The following is a 23,551-nucleotide window of genomic DNA, read 5'->3' as shown; positions in this document are numbered from 1 at the left end:
TGTCCTCAAGTGAGACAGAGAATAGTACAGAATGCAGATTGTATGTCTGTTTTCATGGTCATCTTTTCCAGAATCTTTGAAGGAGGGGGAATATTCAGAAGGGGATTTTGATTGAATTTAATTTTTTGTTTGGGTGGCGGCGGTGTGATTAAGGACAAGATGCTTTTGTATTGTGCAGATAAATCTCTTCCCTGAGTCAGGAGATGTCACTGTGCAAGTATGACCCTCTGGGGCTTTGTCATAAATATTCCAACTTGCCCATCCTTAGTATATGTTAAATCAAAGATGCAGTTGCTACATTTAAACTGAAAATAGTTAAAATGTGGCTCAAAAATGTAAATGAAAGGAAGTGAGCAATATTTGAAAGAAATGAAACATTTCTCTCCAGTGTTGCAAATTTAAGCAATTAATAGGGGATGATGCAAAAAGATGGGCGTTAAGACTGCGTGTTGAAATTCAGCGCACGGTTTCTTAACACACACGCTAATTTTTTTAAACGCCCACTGCAGTGAGCTAATGGTATGCTAATGCATCGGGAGTTTAAATAAAATATGCACACACCAGAAAATGTGGGCAAAGGTTCATGGTAATTTCCAAAGGTAAATGTAACATACTATTGTGGCAATTTTCAAAAGCAGATTTACCTGCATTAAGTGCACTTTAATATGGGTAAAACTTATTGACAGTTGAATAGCAAATTATTAAAGCAATTTTCAAAGGCTTTTGAAACATAATGTAGGTAAATGGGCTTGTAACAAAATTGTAGCAATTTTTAAATTTACCTTTTTGAAAAATTAACTTGGTGCACTCAGTGTGTGGGGAAAACATGCTTTTTGTGCAGAAAGCATGTTTTTTGCTCATAAAATACCAACTATAGGTACCAGCACTGAAACACCCACTTCAGCTCTTAGACTAACATTAACCCTGGAAAGTTTACTCCACCTCAAACTGGGATTTGTTTCCAGTGCTAAGAAAACAGCAGGTAAGCAGGTGCCACCACTGGGGCACTTGATTGCCATGGGGGAGGGTGTGTGTGTGTGTGTGTGTGTGTGTGTGTGTGTGTGTGTGTGTGTTTAAAGCTAATGCCTTCATTTGCATGGCATTTCCATATGAGGGCACTAACTTAACACACATCGTTGTGCTCAAAACTCCTTGCTGCATTGCACATATGTGCTCACAACTAAGGGTAAAAGTGTGTTGAGAGCACCTTATTGTATCTTCCTAATGGAGAGCTGGGCTTAGGGAGAGGAGAGAATAGGAGCTAGCTAGGACATGAAGAAGTGTCCAAGAAGGATGGAGATAGGGACACAAAGGTGAGGAACCGAGGCTGGTAAAGAAGCTCACGGATGGGAGGGAAGCTTTTAATATTACTAATGGAAAAAGAAGGGTGAGAGGGTATCTGTACTGGTCAGAGGTATCATCAAACTGCATGTCATGTGTGACACATTGAACCAGTCTTGCATGAATTGTATTAATTTAACTTAAATCATTGCAGTAAGAGGTGGAGTTGTTCCCTTGGCTTTGTGGATACATTCTGTCATGTTGAAGTTAGTGAAGAACAACATTTAGTTGGTGGTTCCTATAGCTTATTTTCACTACAAGCCACTTAAGGACCTTTTTTAGTTAAGCACTTTGTTAGAGAACTTTTGTTTTCCAGAGGCCTATAAAATATTTCTGTGCCAAGAATTCTTCTCTGGATAAAAAAATAAAAAAAAATTGGAAACTTGTGTGAAATGGAGCAAGATGTGAAACTTCTGTTTGTAGAGTTTTCTGAAAAGTTCATTATTTCTTCAACAAAGGAGAAATGATGCATATTCCTCAGAGGCAGATGCTAAACATTCTTGTAATAGCTACTCTGGGAATATTTTATACTGTTCATGGTTTGCTCGGTCCCTGAAAATCAGAGTTTCTTTTGTTCTTCCGTTGGCAGATGCCGCTGCTAAAGCGTGTTTAATTATGTTGTACTCTTTTATTACAATAAGAGCAACTTGTCTTCTGGACTGTTCTGCCACTTTTTTTTTTTTTTTTAAATCCCTGAATAGCTCAGTGTAGCATCTTACCACGAGTTTGATTTTGGTTCTCAGCTGGCACAAAGGGCTCCTTGTACTTCCCACTAGCTGGATAGGAGGGAGTGGATTTTCCTCTAATGTAACAAATGTATTTAGTAATGCCCAGAATATAGCCTGACTTTCAATAGTAAAGCCTGGGCACCCATGTTCTGTAAAATCCCATCCCAATCTTCTCTGCTTCAGAGATTTAATTCTCACCTATGCAGAAAAGGCTTATGGGAGTGCAAATAAGTTCCTATCAGAAAAGAGAGGATTGTATCTGAAGATTGTTGTGTACAGTACACTGATAATATCAAGCTTTTAAGGTAGGTCTGCTACAAACCTCATTCTAAAGATATACCTTCAAATTGGATATAAATAAAGGCAAAATGATTTTGTTTTTTGGCTAAAAATAATAGTTTACAAATTAGTACCAGACTATTATATATTTCTTGATTTAATAGACTGATCTTTTCATAATTAGAGTGAGTATGTCAGTTGAGAAGGTGTAATACTCACACACAACTGCTCATTTGTTGTTCAGACTGGATATGTATGGGGTTTTGCTTTTCTTTGGGTTTCTTTTAAAATTTTTGGTAAAACTTTTTTTTTTCTTAGGCAACCTCAGACCAGTATTCTAGTATATTTTTATTACAGTAGTATTTTGAAGGAGCTGTATGAGTGTGTGCGATTTGTAATATGTAGCACACAGAAAGTAATGCAGGTGGGAGTTTTGCCAGAAGTAGGTAGGTATGTATGTGTGTATGTATATATAATTTTTTTTTTTTGTGGTTTTAGTTCTAGTGAGTCTACCACTGTCCTAATTGGTTGATCTGATTCTTATCCACGCATTGCTATCTGAAGTCCACAGATAACATGATACACATGTGACTATGCCTTCAGCCCAGCATCTAGTTTTTTTTCCAGGGCCAATCTGGAACTCAGCGCTACAACATACAAGTAGAGCTTTCTGTATGTTTAGTTTTTTTTTCAATTGGCAAATAGATCCTAGGAAATTATTATTATTATTTTTTTTAATAAGTTGAAGAAAATTAATTTGCCATAAACAATCAGATTAAATGCAATTTTTTAAATCAAATGTGAATTTTGAATTGTAACTTCTGTAAGAACATCAGAGATTTAGGTTAGGATTACATCTGCTCTTAAGCAAGTAGCCACTCCCTTTACCAGACATTGAACAAATGAAATGTACTGCAAACTCAATTTCTAAGGGACACTGCTTGCAAAATTTCACTTTGAAAATGTCTTGTCCAGCGAGGTACATAAGTACTGGTAGGAAGCTAAAAATAAAACTTCTAATGCATACTTTGCCGGACCAGTCCTGATCCTTTCCTTCACAGGGAAAGTTCTGCATGCTATGGAAAGGGCATATAAACTTTCCTGCACTTTGGGGGAAGGAAAGGAATTTTGAAAGGTGCTCTCTCCATATGTAAACACCTTTTCACCTATGTAGAATTCTTTTAAAAATTGTCCCCTCTGCATAATCATCGGTCCCAAATGTCCAAATTCATATATTAGAACAGTTTTCGATATGCAAATAAAAACTAAGGAATTTTTTTTTTTTTTTCTTTTTGCAACGTAAATTCACTCTAAATTTCCTCTTAGAGTGAAGTATTTGTAGAGAGTTGAGAAGTTAGCAAATTCAGGGAAGTACTTCATTAACATATTCCTTCTACCTTTTTTGTTCTCTGGACTCTCTCTTTACTAGTGTACATAAAAATCCCTTTATTATTACTTATATATGGAACACTTTTGGACATCTGGGATCTATAATTAGAAAGTTTGGGATATTTTCACCAAGAACCACATAGTTTGAAAGTCCTTTAATCAATCTTGTTGGATACTACTGTAGAGATTATAGAAGAGTTGTGGTATCTGGATAGGTCTAATTTGAGTGATACTCCTTAAATACATCAAACCCAAAGGACATCACTCTTAAATATGCCATAGTGTTTGTTTTTTTTTTGTTTTAGATCAGATGTTTTGTTCTTAAGATAAATATTTTGTGTGAATTCCTACTTCATGGTCATGTAATCTGGTCACATACTGCCAATAGAGCTGCAATTTTTAAAATGTACCAGCAATCACCGACCATTGACCATGTGATCCGGGTACCAGTTTTTCTTTCGAGTTGCAGTGAAGAGGGCTCTCTTCTTTTGTAAAATCTCCAGAGGTCAATATCTACTAAGCTGGTGAACTGCAAATTTACCGGGATTACTTTAGTTGAATATTCAGCAGGTCATGTCTTCTGCTAAATATGTTTGGCTAAAGTTACCTGGAATTACGGTAGTCCACTCTGCATTATAGTTGCTAAGTCTTCATGTGATAAGTAAGGTCATAAGTTTTTCGAATCGGCCCTAATCATGCTTGAAATCTGGGTTTGCCTACTTGGATCACTGTCTAGAATAATGACCATAATTCTAGCCACTGATGTCCCAGGTAGAGTAATCACATCTTAATAAAATAATAATAACCTGAAGAAAGAAGATCAAAGGTGAAGCATTACAAATATTGGCACCTCAGTTTTTTGAGGGTTAAGTTTTAACTTAATACCCAACCGAGTGGAAATTGCACATAGGCAGGAATACAACCTCTCCAGACTCTCTCCTTGATTTTTGCCAAGCTCACAGTATACCTGAATGTATGACATTTTACAGTTTAATCCCATATCAGTTTCCCTATAATCTGAAGGTAAATGTTAAAAAAAAAAAAAAAAATGCTGATAAAACCAATCCCTGTGATACCTCAGATTGTAGCATCTGGGGAAGATACAATTGCCTACTTTTTACTTTATTGTGATCTTTCACTGAAGAAAGAGACAAACTATTTCAGCTTGTTGCTTTTCACTCTTTAGCTGGCTGCTCTGCACTTTCTTATCCTTCCACGTTTTGAGCTCACCAGGCCACAGACACACACAGATTTGCATTTGATTGCCCAATGGCAGCTGCCTTTTTTTTTTCCTCCATCAATTGCTTTCCTTTTAGAGCAGAAGCCTCTGACAGGAGTGGTGGCCACAGGGCAGGGAACATACGTCTATCTCTCTATGTTCCCATGGCCCATATTGCCTCAGGGGCCGAGAGAGGCTCTGCACCGTCAGCAGCCAGCAGGTTAGGTTCATTTGGCTGCAGCAGATCATCGGACGTCTTTCAGATGAAAGGAGCCTCTCCCACATGGAGCTTCCTCATTCTCTTGTGGTCCCTGTTTGTGTGCAAGGCATTTCACAGGAAGAGGGTCAGAGGGGCACTTTTGCAGTGAGCTGGCAGAAAGCTTCCTCTGGCTTGGTCTGGTGCTTAGAGAAAACTTTAGGGGTGGAGGGCATTAACTTCTTGCAAAAGTATTTCCATGGGTCCTTAAGGCCCAGAGTACTCATGCAGTGTGCTCTTGACCAAAGGGAAACTGACAGTTGGAGCAAGCTGTTGTCAGTTAGTGGTTGCTTGGCAATAGAATTCAAAGCTTTAGAATGCCCAGCTTGGGGAGGCGATCATGTGAATCCTTGAAATGTTTATCTTTTGGTGAATAATCATCAAAAGATAAATCATTTCTCATTTTAATAACCACTTTGAGACAGAAGTAATGTGTATTGTGTGAAATTAATTTTTTTTTTTCTTTCTAGGTAAAGGTAGTGATTTGACTTCAGTTGATCATGCAGCATGCTGTTCAGGTACTCTTGTGGGGTTGTTTTGTTTTTTGTTTTTTTTATTATTTGTAAAATTAATTGAGAAATTTGTTCATAAGACTTTGAATAATGTTCCTATTGACCTAATTCCAACTTTTTGTGTCTTGGGAAATTTTTCAGCACTTCTAGCCCCGATACATGGATGCATGAAAAGCTTTAAACTGGAGCTTAAACAATGCTAAGAAGTTTTGGATTCCTAGTGTTGGCCATATCTGAAAATCACAGAACTTTGGAGCCAATGCTATACAGTGCGCTTGGCTGAGTGCACTGTAACCCACAGTTGGATGTGGTTTGTGTAGGCACAACCTAATTTTCTTATGCAATAAGGGGATTAGCGGCTCCACAACGAGCATCCAATGTGTAGTGAAACTAATAGCGCTCATCACATGCAAATGCATGTTGATGAGGCTGCAATTTACTCACTCGAAATACAAAAAAAATGTGCATCCAAAACGCACAGTTTTGCGCTCAGAAATTAACGCCTGCCTAGAGCAGGAGTTAATTTCAGAGCACTCCCAAAAGTGCTTTTCTGTACATCCTCTTAATATTGTTGCAGTATTAAGTAGGAGGAACAACATTTAAAAAAAAAAGTGCCATTTCCTGAACCTGTGGCTGTGCACCAATTAGGAAAACGGACACCGATCAATTCAGCTTGTTTTCTAAACCAGCGGACATCTGACTGTTTGCGTGCAATCGACCTTAATGCCTTAATGTGACCTAATTTAAATCATGCTTGGCGCCCACCAGGAGAGGTGCCTGTGGGCGATGAACACTCAGCACCCGCTTTCAGTGTTTGTTTGTTTTTTTTTGCATTGGCTCCTTGGTTTAAAGTAACAAGGAGACCTCCAAATATGGTCTCAAGCCACAAGCTGCTCTAGTTTTCAGGATTTCGTCAATAGAAATGCTTGAGATACAATTGCATGTCTTATCTGCATGCAACTGAGGCATATCTCATGCATATTTATCATGGAAATCCTGAAAACAACTGGATTTGGGGACTTTATTTTTTCAGTTATTGTTTGTTAAATTCCATTACAGAAAGTTTAGGAAAAGAACTTTAAGTTGAAAACAACCAATCCAAATTATATACGTAATTCAAGAATAGCCAAACCAGACTGAGAATGTATAGTCTTTCCCCCACCTTCACCACACCTGGAGAGAGAGGTAGGCATCAAAATGAAAAAAATGAGGCAATCTTGCCCAGTGTACTAAACTTACTCTCACATTGACACCAGAAATTACAATAACTACCAATATACGTATCAGCCAGAATTTATTTATTTATTTATTTAACGGTTTTTTAATATACCGACATTCGTTAGAAACATCACATCAGTTTCCATAAAAACAAGAATGCAGCCAACAAGGCTTTAAAGTGAAACAGATGTTGAACTGGGGAGGGGGGTGCAGGTGAGGAGGGGGGAATGCAACAAGGAGGAGCAAAGAGAAATACAATATTCAAGTTTGGAATATTATGTACAATCCTTAAATATGAACAGACATTATGTACAATCAATAAATGTGGAAAGCTAATATAGAGAGGGAAATTGCCATATGAGACACCGTAAGTAAAGTCATTACAATGAGAGATGCTAGGGCAGCGATGTTACAGTATGAAAAGCTAATATGGAGGGGTGATACCGTAGGTGAATTTGAGATTATTAAAAGATGTTACAATAAGGTATACTATGAGAGCATTGCTACGGCGGGTAGTTAGAGTGATATACTCAGAAGTTACAAAGTGAGGTGAAGGGTTCAGAATAGGCTGAAGAACTGGGGTTTTCTGAGATGATCCCTCCAGATGTAGAGGCTTTATCTCAATGATGCTTTCAGTAAAAATAACTTTTTTTTTTTCTTTGAAATGTAATAGTAGATCTGCATGACATTTTTTTTTTTTTTTTTAAAAGGAAACCTCCTAAGAAAATAGCATGCTAGCATAATAGAAGAAATTATTTTCTTACAACTTGCATTGCTGAAGACCAATCTGGAAAACTTTATATCCATGAAAGAGGCTCTAGCTGATGTTTGTTCCAATGAGGATGGGAATATTTTTTCACTGTTTTTTTTTTCATATGGGGCAGGGAAAAGGGATTGTGGTGGGGCTCTCAGGCCTTGCCCCCTGCTAAAGTTCCTTATTCAGGCAAGAGAGAGGGGATTGCAGCGGGCTGCCAGCTCTGATGCTGAAGTTTCTTCTTTTGGAGAGAAGAGGTGGGTTATTGGCCATCCTGTACCGCTTCAGCCTCTGGATTGAAGGGATGAGTGTGGTAGGTGGAGCAGGACAGTTGGGGCCCCTCACACCACCTCTTCCCACTTTAATTCTGGGGTGGAATGGATGATGATGATGATGTGGCTGGTCAGATTTAGATCTGCAATGGCATCGCCTAGATTTGGCTGGCTAAGTTTTATAGTAGGTGGCTAGTACTGAAAATTAGTGCTAGCCTCCTATCTTTCTCCTCCATCCCCAACCCAATCCTGTGCCTGGACCTTCTCAGAACATGGTACAGCTAAATTTAACCACTTAGTGAAACTTAAATTAAGTTTAGCCACTCAGCTCAGTCATTTTTCAAAGGCTTTGATCCAGACAACTAAATTCTTACTTAACCAGCTACATCCCTGTAAAAAAGACCCTTAAACTATTTGCATAGACAGAATTCTCAATATTTACTTCCCAGTTCATAGAATTTCTGCAAATCGCATACCAAAACTGTAATGTAAAGTTGTCATGTGACATCCACTATAGGCCTGCTTGAATAAATACGTTTTCAGCATGGATTTAAGTTTGTGAATTCTCAGAAGTACTGTCAAATGGAATGTACAAACACCTTAAAAAGGAGGGGCAAAAGGGAAATACAATATTAAGGTTTAGACAATATTCAAGTTTGGATAATTATCTACAATCATTAAATATGAACAGACATGTACAATCAATAAATGTGGAAAGCTAATATAGAGAGGGAAATTGCCATATGAGACACCGTAAGTAGTCATTACAATGAGAGATGCTAGGCAGTGATGTTACAATATGAAAAGCTAATATGGAGGGGTGATACAGTAGGTGACATAACTTTACATTATAGTATTGGTATGAGATTTTCAAAAATTCTCTGAACTGGGAAATATTGAGGGCTTGGTATGCAGACTGATGGTTATTGTGTCCTGTCTGTTGTATTGAACATGCGTTGGGGGGGGGGGGCAGGGGTTTGTGTGGTTTTTTTTTTTTTGTTTTGTTTTTTTTAAATTATGCATATTAATTGTAACAAAAGATGAAAAAAAGAGAGAAAACCTCAGTGAACCAGGCCCTAAATGTTGCCTGTGCAGTATAACTTTTGAGGGTTTTTCTGGATCTCAATTGAAAAACTGAAGGATGTGGCTGAAGGCAGAGGGGTGATTTATGGGTGGGCCTTCTGGAACAAGGTCCTTTGCCCACTCTGGTTCAGGTCTCCCCCCCCCCCCCCCCCCTCCCCCCAAACACACACCTAGAGGAGCAGGGTTATGTTCCATCTCAGCCCTTTAATGGAGCAGGTGTTAGAGGGTCTGAAGGCATTGGAATCACTGTCAACCCATGATCCCCCTGTGCCTTTAAGGAAGCTAATTTGAATGGGAAATGCCACTGCCCTTGGGCTATATATGTACAAAAATGAAACACTGATGGCCTCAGTTTTTTTTATTTTGGCAGATAATCCCCTTTCTCCTCTGAGAACTTTATAAGTTCAGGGTAGAAGGCTGGAAGCCTATTTACATAATGCTCTTCAGCAGCCTGAGGTTAACCCTTGTGTAAAGTAGTTGCCTTAACCACAGAGGGAGAGCGAGAAGCAGCAGAGATAGGTCAAGAAAATGGTAGTGTGTGTTGCCAGAAATCGAAAGGGTTTTGTAGCCATGATTTGTGAAGACTCACCTGGGATGGTGGTCGAACAGGGCACTGGCCGCGCTGACCACCCATGTTAACCTTGGGTTCCTACAAAAATTTAGTTCTGGCTATGCCCCTGGCTGAAGGGAAGAAAGCCATCCTTTTTTCAGTATGTCCAGGCCTGTGTGGTGGGTGTGGTTTTTTTTTTTTTTCTGTCCCCTGTTAGAGGCACAGGAAAACCAGAGGTCATAGAAGTTAGTGCTCTCTATCTGTCATAACCAGTTGTTGATAATACCAGCATCTGTTTCTATCAATGCAAATTAACTTGTTACTCTTTTTCATAGAGTAAGCTGAGAGGATCTGAAGAAAACACTGAAAAACAATGTTATTTATGCTTGCAGTTTTTATAAATAATGCTGAAATGTAATTAATTGACCCTTATCTCTCCCTAGGTGTGGTTTGGAGAAGATATCCCATTAAGTTCCCGGAGCCCTCTGACTCCTAGACATGGTCCAGGACTGGCAGATGTTTCTCAGTATGACCAGTGGTTATCTGTGCGACATGAAGCCACGTTGATACCTATGCAGGAAGATCTCTCAATCTGGTTAACTAGCTTATTAGGTAACCTTTAAAATCCATATGTAAATTCAACGTGCTTTGCTTTCTTGCACTGATAACTTTGATTTCAGAGAGACCCAGTTGGGACTTCATATGTTGATACAAGACAATCATCCCGAATACAACAGAAATGAAGATTGCACCGTGTTTCAGTAACCCAGGAAGAATTCTACTGAGATGTATTTCAAAGCCTAATCTGTTTGGATGAAAAAGAAAAACCAATTTGAATATGCTTCTTTTAGGGAGAATTAAGTTCCCTCCATTCTGTCTTTGTCAGTCTTATAACGTATTTTGAGCTAAGGGCATGGTCAGAGAGGATGACATAACTGATTTAATGCCCCTATTTTCCTAGCAACTAGTGATTTTTACTATGAAAATCAGCTAAACACTTAGGGCCAGATTTTAGTAGGTACGCGCAGGCATAGATTTGTGCGTACAAATCTACGCCCGATTTTATAACATGCGCAGCCACGCGCATGTTATAAAATCCGGGGTCGGCGCGCACAAGGGGGTGCACTTTGCGCGCACCGAGCCCTAGGGGAGCCCCGATGGCTTTCCCCGTTCCCTCCCTGACCTTTGATAGAAAAGTTGCGCCTGCTGGCCAAGTGCTGGTGTGCAATCCCCCGCTACGGCCGCCGTGCCGGAGGCCTCGGTCCCGCCCCTTTTTCAAAGCCCCGGGTCATATGCGTATCCTGGGGCTTGTGCGCTTCGCCGAGCCTATGCAAAATAGGCTCGGCGCGCAGGCCTTTTAAAATCTGCTCCTTAATCTTAATATGGTGATCTTCAATTGGTAGAGCTCTTGGTTTTGCCTTAGGCACTTGGTTCTTCTGCCAAAGGGCTTGAAGCCAGGAAAGGGCCTATTAAATGGCTATTAGTATTCATTTAACGGCTCTTATTTATATAAGAGTTATCCTTGCTGTTCTCAGGGTAACATAATTTTGTGTCTTTGCTATGATTGAAATGAGTGCAACATAGCCTCTTCTAATGAGGCTTGGCACGCTTGAAATCATTGTGATATGGCTGACAGCTAAACCGTTAGTAAATTTTAAATTTGTGATGTCATACCTGTGTTTATAATGATCACACATAGGGGGTGTGGCATCATAATCAAATTGGAATATTAGTATTCAGCTGCATTGTTACAATGAGCATGTTAAATGTTAAGGTGATTTGGTTCAGAAATTCAGAGTATATTAAAGTATGTAGATTTCCTCCATTCAACATTGTCAGCTTGGGTATCAGGAAATCAAATTCCAGTTTTAGTGTCCGGTCGGATGAATCCGGAACAAGTGGGCTATGCATTCCTACCAGCAGATGCAGACAGGGTGAACTGACATCACAGTATATACACCCCTGCAGTTACATCAGCCTGCCAGTGTTGTCCATCTCCAGCAGATGGTGGACGTGCATCTCCGCACTGGGGATGTCTTTTATTTTAAAATAAAGGCAAATTAAGGATAAAATTTGCCCCGCTCTCCTGCGGTGATACCAAATGGGCCCTCCCCCAGTTGAGAATTCTTGAGGTGATTTCTGTGGTCCCTTGGATGTATGCCTTGGTCCGGTAGCTGGTTTTGCAGGTGTGGACTTAGCTGCTAAGGCAGAGGGTACAGGAAGCAGAGTGCAGCGGTGATGGCACATGCCCTCTTCCCCTCACAGCTGGAGACCGTTTCTGTGCTCAGCCAGGACGGTTGAGCTCCGGTAAGTTGGAAAAAAAAAAAAAAAAGGTAGAGACTTAGCAGAATGTTTTTTGTTGTACAGTGTTTCCTCCTCTCCCCCAGTCTCCATGCTTGGTGCGCCGGCCCAACGTTTGTTCTGCTCCATGGGAGGTTGAGGGATGTGGGCAGCCTGGTGGGTTGAGCAGCTTCCTTAGGCTAGGCCCCACTCTGAGGCTTTTTGCTGCATTCTGTGTGGTAGGCTGCGATGGCTTCTCATGCACGTTCTAAGGCTGCCCTCATAGAAACATAGAAACATAGAAATGACGGCAGAAGAAGACCGAATGGCCCATCCAGTCTGCCCAGCAAGCCTCACACATTTTTTCTCTCATTCTTATCTGTTTCTCTTAGCTCCTTGTTCTATTCCCCTTCCACCCCCACCATTAATGTAGAGAGCAGTGATGGAGCTGCATCCAAGTGAAATATCTAGCTTGATTAGTTAGGGGTAGTAGGGGCAGTAACTGCTGCGATAAGCAAGCTACACCCATGCTTATTTGTTTTACCTAGACTATGTTGTACAGCCCTTGTTGGTTTTTTTTTTTCTTCTCCCCTGCCGTTGAAGCAGAGAGCCATGCTGGATATGCATTGAAAGTGAAGTATCAGGCACATTTGGTTTGGGGTAGTAACCGCCGTAACAAGCCAGCTACTCCTCGCTTTGTGATTGCGAATCCTTTTTTTCTTCACCCCTGTCGTTGAAGCTATGCAGGATATGCGTGAAGCATCAGTTTTTTGTTTTTGTGGTTTTTTTTTTTTTCCCCCTGCCGTTGAATCAGAGAGCTATGCTGGAAATGCGTGATGTATCAGTCTTTCTCCCATGCCGATGAAGCAGAGAACCATGCTGGATATGCATGGAAAGTGAAGTATCAGGCACATTTGGTTTGGGGTAGTAACCGCCGTAACAAGCCAGCTACTCCCCGCTTTTTGAGTGCGAACCCTTTTTCTTCTCCCTTGCCGTTGTAGCAGAGAGCTCTGCTGGATGTGTGAAGTATCAGTTATTCTTCTCCCCTGTCAGTTATTCTTCTCCCCTGTCTGGATGCGTCTACTTTTTCATGGCTAGAATTGTCACTCTACAAGATTGTTGGTCCGGCATGTGCATCTCACTGCGTACAGGTTATGCACACAGTGGGGCCTTGTAGTATGTGCACCTACGTTAAGCAGCACGTAGTGGCCACGCAATTACATATGCGCTTTCATTTTTTGTGCGCTCAATTTTTGGCCACCTAGGTGTGTATGCACCTAAATGTTGGATGCATAATTTCTAGGAGCCTAGGTGAGCCCCTGTCTGTGTGGTTTTTTTTTTTTTGTTTTTTTTTTTTTAAAGATAAACGCATGCCTCCGGCTGTCACTCAGCACATTGTCGGCCATTATGGCACCTGTGCCTAAGAAGCCTAAGTGTCTTTCTCTTTGCACTGCTTGTTATATATGGGCATCTCAGCCAGGAGTGCCTGCTGATTTGTGCCAGTGCTGTTTGGAGGCTCAAGGTGAATTTTCTTCCTCTGATTTCATTAAGCCTGGTAGTTCCCAGCTGGATGTGGGTCTGGGTAAAGACTATTCAGGTGGGGGCCTGATTTTGGAACTCTTCTAACCGGTTCCTCTGCAGGGGAAGGTAGCTCAGTGAGTACACATCAGGTCCCCCCCAGTCTGGATGCGTCTACTTTTTCATGGGTAGAATTTTTCCAGGAGTTGTAGTCCTTTCTTCAGGCACAGTCCTCTACCCTGTCCCCTGCTCCTAGAGCAGAGGTGCAGGGGGAAAAAACTTGCCTGGATATTTTTTGGGCACTGGAGTACTCCTGGAACGGTAGCAGGTCCTCTGGATGGAGATCCGGACAGCATGGGTGATGACGCTGATCCTGCCTCACTGTGAAACTCCCCTGGATTAGAACCATATGGCACTGTTGCGGTTCTTTCATAGAGATGAACTACCATCTCTGATTTCCCAGACCTTGAAAATTGCTTGGAGTTCCTGGGGCAGATTCAGTGTCTGAGGCAAAAAGAAATCCCATTTTGGTTTCCTTGTGTAAAGTCTCTTGTATTTTTCCCCATGATGGAGGCCATTCAAGAATTAATTGATCTTGAGTGGGGCACTCAGACTATTTTCAAAGGGGGTCGATTTTGGAAGGCCTGTACCTTCTGGATCCAGTGGTAAGAGAGCGCTTATGTTTTTTCCCAGGTGGAAATGCACTTGTGTGTGCGGTCTCCAAGTGGATCACTATTCCCGTGGAAGGAGAAGCAGCCTTGAAGGATGCTTATGCTAAAAAGATTGAGACTATCATTAAACGAGCATTTGAAGCAGTGGCAATTACCTTGCAGATCGCTTCTTGTTGTTCCTTGGTGGCTCACTCTTGATTGTTCCTCTTCCAGGAGGTGGTTGACTCTGGGGTAAACTTCAGGGCAGTTGTGGAACCAACTGCTGCCTTCTTGGAAGAGGGGGGGGCTGTGATTTGGTCTTCACTTCAGCCAGAGGGGTGGCTTCGATAGTAGCGGCCAAGCATCATTTATGGTTGAGAAATTGGTCGGCTGATGCAACCTTCATGGCTAACCTCACCAAATTGCCCCTTAATGGCTCGCTTTTGTTAGGTTGCGAGTTGGAGAAACTGGCCAGTAAGTGGGGCGAATCTTCTGGTTCCTCGTTTTGCTGGAGGATAAGAAGCAGACAGTGCTCCCTTCACAAAAGAGGATGTGCTAGAGGATCCAAGCATGTTTGACCCTGAAGGGAGCAACCTTCAGAGGATTCAACCCTTCGGTGGGTCTCAGTCTCTTCATCCACAACAGCCTGGAAGAGGTGCAGGGGTAGGGGAACCTCCCGAGCCTCCCAGTGAAGGTTTGCCAACCCACCCCCTGGAAGGAGGAGATGGGCGCCTCTTTTGCTTTTATAAGAGGTGGGTCAAAATCACATCTGATCAATAGGTCCTGGAGGTGATACGAGAGGAATATGCACTGGGGTTTCACAGTGTTTCTCGGGACGTGTTCATGGTGCCTCCCTGCCACTCACCATTAAAAAAAAAAAACCAACCCCCCCCCCCCCCCCAAAAAAAAAAAAAAAACAGGCAGTGGAAACTGCATTGGTAAGGCTTCTCAGTCTGAGGGCTGTGGTCCCAGTGTCCACATCTCAAGAAAATGTGACTATTTTCCATTATTTCGTTGTGCCAAAGAAGGACTCCTTTCGTCCCATCCTGGACCTCAAAGGCATCATTCGTCATCTGCGAGTGAAGCATTTTTGCATGAAGACATTGCGCTCTGTGATAATGGCCATGTAGTCGGGGAATTTCTTACGCCTCCAACAGATCCAGAGGAGGTATCTCCACATTCCCATCTGAGTAGAACATGAACGCTTCCTGCGGTTCGCAGTTCTGGTACGCCACTTTCAGTTTTGGTAGCTGCCCTTGGTCTGGCCACCACTCCCAGAACCTGTTCCAAGGTAATGGTAGTTAAGGCAGAGTTGAGACAGGATGGAGTCCTATTACACCTGTATTTGGATGACTGGCTGATTTGTGCCAAGTCACTGGAAGAGAGCTGCCTGGTGATTCGCAAGGTGATTCCCCTGTTGAGGGAGCTCAGCTGGTTGGTGAACCTAGCCAAGAGTAGTCTTCAGCCTTTTCAGTCATTGTAATACCTCTGGGTTCAGTTTGAGGCAGGCAAGGATTTCCTGCTACAAGCTCACATTCAGAAGTTGATGGCAGAGCTGTGTCTGGACACTCTGCCCCTGACCGTATGGTCCTACTTGCAGGTACTTTTGGTTTAATGGCGGCAACCCTGGAAGTGGTGCCATGGGCGAGGGCACATGTCTCCCCTTCAGTGCTCCCTGCTGTCTCAGTGGAATCTGCAGTCTTAGGACTATTCAATTCGGCTCCACTGCTGATGGAGGTAGTTTCCCAACTGCAGTGGTGGCTGCAGGCAGATCATCTACAGAAGGGAGTCCTGACAACTGATGTGATCCTCCTTGATTGGGGAGCTCATTTTCAGGAGCTGACTGTGCTGGAGTGCAGAAAGTCTCTCTGGAACATCAATAACCAGGAGGCCAAGGCAGTCCGATTGGCATGTTTACAGTTTGGCGACATGCTACAGGGTTGCTCGCTCCGCATAATGTTAGATAATGCAATGACTGGTTTAATTCAATCGGCAGGGAGGTACCAAGAGCCAGCAAGTGTCACAGGAAATACCTCTGCACATTCCATAAGATGATCTATCTCCAGATGATCTCAGTCTCACACATTGCAGGCTAAGACAATGTAAGAGGAGAGTCTGGACCCAGGAGAGTGGGCGGTGTCAGAAGTTTCAGTAGATTCTGGATCACTGGGATCTCCCATTCCTGGACCTATTGGCGACTTTGCGCACTGAGTAAGTTTCACAATTCTTCAGCTGTAGAAGAGATCCAAGGTCATTGGGGATTGATGACTTAGTACAGGAGTGGCCGGAAGACAAGTTCCTGTATGACTGACTTTCCTTCATGGACCATGTTGGGCAGATTGATTCGAAGGATTGAATGCCATAGAGGGATGGTGCTCTTAGTTGCTCCAGATTGGCCCAGGAGATCACGACATGCAGATCTGCAGAGGCTCCTGGTGGATTCACCTCTTTGACTTCTGGTGCACAGTAACCTGTTGCAGCAGGAGCCTGTCCTTCACGAAGATCTGACTCTGTTGTCTTATGGTATGTCTTTGATAGGGCTCACTTGCTGAAACTGGATACTCTGTGGCAGTGATCTCCGCCTTGCTAAGAACTAGACAGTTCTCCACTTCTGTTATGCTGGTGGACCCTTTGACCAAGTGGGAGTTGGTGCTGCCTGTGGGGAGTGGCCCAACAGGGCCCCACCGTCGGTAGATGAGCAGAGACCCCTCTGGAGCTTCATCACTACCAGCCCATGTTCCCCCTTAAGTTGAGCCCTCAGGTGCTGGGGCTGGCTGGACTTGCGTAGGGCCTCTGCAGAGATGGAAGTCCAAGAAGGGGACAAGAAGAAGTAGCGCAGGCCAAGTCGGGAACCGGCAGCGAAGCTGGTAGTCAGTATCCAGGCAAGGGTCATGGCAGACAGCGTGGCTTGTAGTCTGTCTCCAGTCCAAAGTCAAAGCAGATGTCCACTCAGGAACTCTGGAATTCACTGCTCCTCTCTTAAAATGAGAAGACCTGTTGCCAAGGCAATGCCTGCATGCAGGGGCTTGCCTTAAATATCCCCTGAGTGGTGAAGTCGTCAATAAGGGCCACGGGACTTTTCCCGCCTCAGGCCCTTTAAATTGAGCAGAGAGGCACATGTGTGCACCTAGGTGAAGCCAGGTTTGGGAGACTGCAGTGTCCCAGCCGAGAGGCAGCGTGGTGGCAGCAGCAGCATTCAGACGCAAAAAGAGGACAAGGAGCCAGTGGCATGGGACTGTGGATGGCAGCAGCAACAGGCAACTCAGGGCCATGAAGGAGGGCGGCGGTGGCTTTCCGTCATTACCAGGAGGCCTGGGGTGAGAGGCCAACTGTGGGTAACCATGGTCAGCAAGCGTAACAACTTCCTTGGCTTATGTGCAGATTTGGAGAGTGAAGCCTGGTGTGAGGATCGCTGTACTCTTCTTTGTTCAGTCAATATACCATTCATTTTGGAATTTTTGCAAGTTGGCTTGAATAAAGGCTTGACCCTTTATTCCTTAAGGGTACAAGTAACTGCTCTCGCCTGTTTCAGGGGTCCGGTCGATGGTGGATCCTTGTTGGCTCATTCTGATGTGGTCTATTTTCTGAAAGGGATGGAATATCTTTGTTCTCCTTTGCGTTTCTGGTGCCTCTATGGAGTCTCAATTGGTTTTGGATTTTTTGGTAGGCTCTACGTTTCGACTGTAATGTACTTTATCCTCGTAGTTTCTGACCTTGACAACAGTGTTCCTTGTGGCAAATTGTTCTGTGCATAGGGTTTTTGAGCTGCAGGCCTTGTCTTGCAAGAAGCTGTTTCTCTTTTTACCAAAAGCGGTCTCTGCGTTCCAGTTGAACCAGCCTGTCTCCCTGCCATCTCTGGTTAGGGAGAGAGATGTAGAAAAGTCTCATCTATTGCGGCCCTTGGATGTCAAGTGGCATATTATCAGGTCTCTGGTCAATGAGCTATTGTAGCCAGCGAGTCTGGCACTCCCTGTCTACGGCTACAATAGCTCGCTGAATTTGAGGTAGTCACGACCGCATACGTGGATGCTGGGAGCAGTTACCTAGTTGGGTTTGGGCCCATTCCACTCGGCTCAGGCAGTGTCATGGGCAGAAGTTAGATTGTTGTCTCTGTCATTTGTCGAGCTGCGATGTGGTCCTCCTTACACACTTTTCCGGGTAGTATTGTCTGCATGTGCTGGCCTGGAAGGACGTAGCCTTTGCCTGTGTGGTTTTGACTGGACCATGGGCACCCTGCCCCCAGCTCTATTCGGGAGTAGCTTGTGTACATTCCACTTGTTCTGGATTCATCTGACTAGACGCTAAGAAATGAGAATTTACTATTTACCTTAAACTTCCTTTTCTTTAGGAAAGTCAGATGAATCTAGCTTTCCTCTCTTGGCTGCCATAGGATTGCATAATGATCCTCCTGTGTTCCTATATGTTACAGGGCTTACCAGTGTTACTCCAGTCCCTAGACTAATGATATTACATTCTTGTCTGAACTCAATGTTGCCTGTTGGCTGAATATTGCAATGGTTACCTGTTTTTAGTCAAGTTTTTTGCTAGTCTGTCCACGGATGCTTTTGAAGAGAATACCGGCAGGCTGATGTAACTGCAGGGATGTATATATTGTAACGTCAGTTTACTCAATCTCCATCTGCTGGTAGGAATGCATAACCCACTTGTTTGGGATTCATCCGACTGTCCTTAAGAAAAGGAAATTATCAGGTAAGTAGTAGTTTCTCATTGTGCTTTTGTTCAAATATCTTTATAAGGGCGGGAGATAATCTTTATAAGGGCGGGAGATAATCAAATATGTTTGATTATCTCCCGCCCTTATTCCCCCCCCTCTTTTGTTCTCATGTTAACTCGTTATTTCTGTTTGATGTAAATCGCATCCTCAATTGTTTTCATGTTACTTCGTTATATCTGTTCGATGTAAAACGCCTTCCCAGGCGCCAATTTCAGTTACACTGTAAACCGATGTGATATCCCTGATGAACGTCGGTATATAAAAATCTTAAATAAAAATAATAATAAATAATAATAATCTGTTCAGGAGTATTTTAGATAGTAAAACGGTTGCCAAGATTACTGACTGCCAAACTGAGACGGAGGCATTTTTCGTGCATTCTCCAGAGAAATAGACATTATTTCTGTTATATATAAAATGCCATAAATAGAAATATACAGAATGTTCTGTCTTTCCGTGGTGAGGCCAGTGAAATGGCAAGGTAATGGTGGGAAAATAAGCTGAAACATGTATGAAGCCTATCGCAAGGTGACAGATTGTGGCTAAAGGATAAAATCTGTTAATCATCTTTGCAGTTTTTAAATCTATCACAGCATGACTTACCTGAGCTAAATAGGAGTAGGTGGTTTTTTTGGTTTTTTTTTCCCCCATTTTGTTGGATTGCGGTTTAGTGTGTTGAGCTTCACTGTGTGCTATTGGCAGTACAGACTAAAACCAAAACTTGTGCCTTAAACTAAAAAAAACCCCTCGCCCCTGGATTTTACTCCATCTGAGTTGAAAAAGGGGCAGGAACAATTCCTATGTGCTCTTGTCCTACCGGGCTTGTAATTCAAATTGGCTCCACTTGACTTGCACTCGCTATGGTGGTGCAATGATGATTGGGACAGGATTACTCCAGCCCCCTTTTCAGCCCAGGATGGAGAGTAAGATATGTTGGAGGAGGGGTCCAGAAAGGCAAAGCTTTTGTTTGGTTTTAGGGCGGGTCCTGAAATTCTAAAACAATGTTTCTTTAGTGGGGGGGTTTTTTGTAAACCAAAAAATAAAATAGGAACTCTTTTCATTTTCAACGAAAGCAGATCCCTTTATTAAATAGCCTTTTTGAAAAATGCGAATTTTCAGCTAAAGCGACTTACTGCGCGCCATGTTCCTCTCAGATGCAGCCTTCCTCATGGTCTTCTTCAGAACAAAGACATTCTGGATGATCTTGAAGCCTCTGTAGGGCTGTCAAAGTTCTGTATCTGAATGAAGCCACCAGTTGGAGGGGTATTCTAAGGTTCACTCAGTGGAGACTTTCTAAAACCTTTATTTCTCTTAACCGTTCATAGCGTGTTTATGTATTTTGCTTTCAGGTACAGGAGTTAAAGCAGACAGGTTTATGGAAGAACTTGATAATGGTGTGCTGCTTTGTCAGTTGATTTTTGCCATTCAAAATGCACTCAAAAGATGCTGCACCTCCGAAGAACTGAAGGTTTGACTTCTTTTGATTCTTGTGCTTATGCTAATTATTGTCTCCTGTGTTCAAGAGGGCTTTTCATTTGTCATGGTTGATCCAAGTCATGTTCCCCTTAATGTAGACAATAGATTGTGGAGCCTGCTAGGTAAGACATGCAGTTGGGAAAACATTCATACCTTTTGACATAGGAATATAGGGTCATCTTGCCGTTCTGTCAAATGACACATGGGTCTTCATGGAGGTGTAAGGCGTCTGTAGAGAGACTAAATTGACATCTCCCCAATTCATTAATTAGGTTTAGTTTTTGAAGTTTCTGATTCCTGAAAATTATTAAGGGTATTTGAAAATGTTACACTTGCATGTATATTGGAGTTTCACTGACTTTTAGTATAAGAAGAGTGGTGATAACTGGAGAATATTTAGAACCTCCTGCATCAGTCTTAAATATCTTAAACCCTGCACTCTGAGTTCCAGGGTCCACAGGTTTGAACCTGGTTTGGAGGAATAAGGAGGGAAGCAGATCATAGATACTAGTCGAGCTTTTAAGCTGAATGGTGACTTGTGATTTAAAAAAAAAAAAAAACAACTTTAAATGAGGGAGCTGTGAGTTCAAATCCTGTATAGGGGTGAACAGTATTTAAAAAAAAAAAAAAAAAGAGAGAAAAATTGGGGCTTACATGGTAAGAAGGAGGCGCTGTGGGTTAATTTGGAAAGAGGGAATGGAACATCTATTTATATTGGTGTAATATACAGATGTCCATCACAGATAGAAATTTAATGGAGAATATTCACAGGATTGCTATGAAAGGGGGGAGGGGCTGCTGGTAGGTGATTTCAATCTCTTAGCATCCAGTCAGATGAATCCAGAACAAGTGGGTTATGCACCTCTGCCAGCAGATGGAGGTGGAGCAAATTGAAGTCACAGTATATATATCCCTGCAGTGACATCAGACTGCCAGTATTCTCAGTCTCGATCAAATGGTGGATGTGCATCTCCCCACTGGAGATTGCTTCGAATTGAAAAGGAAAAATAGGGGAAAATTAATTTGCCCTGCTCTCCTGCAGTGATACGAATGGTTCCTCCCCCAGTTGAGAATTTCTGAAGTGATTTCTGTGGTCCGGTAGCTGGTTTTTCAGCTGGCAGTGGTCTTAGCTGTTAAGCAGCTGAAAGACGGCGGGTGCCGGAAGCCGAGCACGTTGATGTAGGGAGGTTAAGGGACATAGGCAGCATCCGTACGCTAGGCCCTTCTCTCAGGCTTTTTCTCTGCACGCCGCATGGTAGGCCTCAATGGATCTTTTAGCACTTTGTTAGGCTGTCCTATCCAGGCTTGTCTGTTTGGCTTGTGTGTCCAGTTTCTGGACACCTAGTCGGGCCTCTGTTGTGCATCCAAGTTAAGCAGCGCCTTAGTGACCATCCTGCTTACCTGTGCGCACAGGTTACTGTGTGCTTGTTTTTTGCGGCGCCTATCCTTCAGGGCGCCCAGGTTTGGGACGCCTAAGTATTGGAAAACCTGGACATACGTCTTCAGTTGCCATTTAGCGTACTGTTGGCCTAATGGCACCTATACCTAAGAAACCTAAGCACCTTTCCCTTTGCGCTGCCTATCATATTCAGGCATCTCAGCCTGGCGTGCCCACTAATTTGTGCCAGCGCTGTTTGGAAGCTCCAGGAGAATTAACTTTCTCTGATTTCACTAAGCTTGGTTCTTCCCAACTGGATGTAGGTCTGGGTAAATACACGTCAGGTGGGGCGCCTGATATTGGAACTCCCCTAACTGGTTCGTCAGCAGAGGAAGGTAGCACAGTAGGTATGCCTCAAATGCCTTCTGTTTCAGTATGGATCTTTTTACATTTTCATGGGTAGAATTTTTCCAGGGATTGCAATCCTTTCTTCAGGCGCAGTCCTCAGCCGCATCCATTGCTCTCAGGGCAGAGTCGCAGGCAGGAACCTTGCTTGGATCTACTGGGATTGACAGTGGATCGGCCCGGTAGGGATCCAAATGGCACAGATGGGGCTGATTCTGATGCTATAAGATGGAAAAATTCCTCTGGGATTAGAACCGTATAGGACTATGCTACGGGTTTTCCATAGAAATGAACTACTGGCCCTAATTTCCCAGACCTTGATTATGCTGGGAGTACCTGGAGCAGATTCCATGTTTGAACCAAAGAAAAATTCCATTTTGGTTTCTCTGCGTAAAACCTCTTGTTTGTTCCCTGTGATGGAGGCCATTTAACAATTAACTGATCTTGAGTGGGGCACCCCAGAGGCAATTTCAAAGGAGGTTGGGTTTTAGAAGGCCTGTAGCATCTGGATCTGGTGGTGAGAGTTTACGTTTTCCAAAGGTGTATGTGCAGTCTCCAAGCGGAAAGCCTTGAAGGATGTACACAATAGGAGGACTGAAACTATCCTTAAGCAGGCATTTGAAGCAGTGACAATGACTTTGCAAATAGTTTTTGTTCCCTGGTGGCTCAGTCTTGTTTACTTCTCTCTCAAGAGGTTGATGACTCTGGGGTGAATTCCAGGGCAGTTATGGAGCCAGCGGCTGCCTTATTGGCAGATGCAGGCTGTGATTAGCTCCACACCTCAGCCAGAGGGGTGGCTTCGGTAATAGCCGCCAGTGTCCGTTATGGCTGAGAAATTGGTCAGCCGATGCAACCTCCAAGGCTAACATCAGAAAATTGCCCTTTTAAAGGCTTGCTATTGTTTGGGAGTGAATTGGAGAAGCTGGCCAGTAAGTGGGGCGAATCACCGGTTCCTCAATTACCAGAGGATAAGAAACAGACCATGCTCCTTTTAGAAAAGAAGTCATGCCAGGGAATCCAAGTGTTTTCGACCCTATAGAGGAGCAACCTTTTGATAGGTCTCAGTCCTTTCGTTCCAGACAGCCCAGAAGGAGGTGTGGGCTCAGGTTGTGGAGCCTCCCAAATAAGATTTGCCGACCCATCTCTAACAGGAGATAGAAGAGAGGCGTACCCTTATCAGAGGAGTGTCGAGATCACATCGGATCAATAGGTCCTGAAGGTGATATGAGCTTGAGTTTTGCAGTAATTCCTCAGGACTTGTTCATGGTCTCTCCCTGTAGAAGAAGCAGGCAGTGGAGGATACATTGGCAAGGCTTCTCAGGCTGAGGGCTGTGATTCCGGTGCCCATGTCTCAAGAAAATAGAAGCAATATTCAGTTTATTTCATTGCAAAAGAGGGATCCTTTTGTTTCATCCTCCTATCTCGAAAGTGTCAACTGTGATCTGCAGGTGACGCATTTTTGCATGGAGACCTTTCGCTCAGTGATAACCGTGCAGTCGGAGTTTCTG

At 43.0% G+C, this 23,551-nt stretch overlaps 1 protein-coding gene across 3 annotated transcripts in view; it reads left to right on the top strand.

The window, feature by feature from the left end:
* Positions 1 to 23,551, top strand: part of GAS2L3 (growth arrest specific 2 like 3) — an 88,352-nt gene that overhangs the window by 21,034 nt on the left and 43,767 nt on the right. The window contains exons 2-4 of one of the 3 annotated variants that reach the window (XM_029599723.1): positions 5,683 to 5,730; positions 10,045 to 10,213; positions 20,134 to 20,252. In XM_029599723.1, coding sequence (XP_029455583.1) covers positions 5,713 to 5,730; positions 10,045 to 10,213; positions 20,134 to 20,252 — 306 coding nt within the window. In that variant the 5' untranslated portion in view covers positions 5,683 to 5,712. Of the gene's footprint in view, positions 1 to 5,682; positions 5,731 to 7,828; positions 7,954 to 10,044; positions 10,214 to 20,133; positions 20,253 to 23,551 lie in introns of those variants that run through there. The other 2 variants (XM_029599724.1, XM_029599725.1) reach the window with 2 other exon arrangements.

This window comes from Rhinatrema bivittatum, chromosome 4 (genome assembly GCF_901001135.1).
Source record: "Rhinatrema bivittatum chromosome 4, aRhiBiv1.1, whole genome shotgun sequence".
Classification (NCBI taxonomy): domain Eukaryota; kingdom Metazoa; phylum Chordata; class Amphibia; order Gymnophiona; family Rhinatrematidae; genus Rhinatrema; species Rhinatrema bivittatum.
This window is presented reverse-complemented; position numbering and strand designations above follow the sequence as displayed.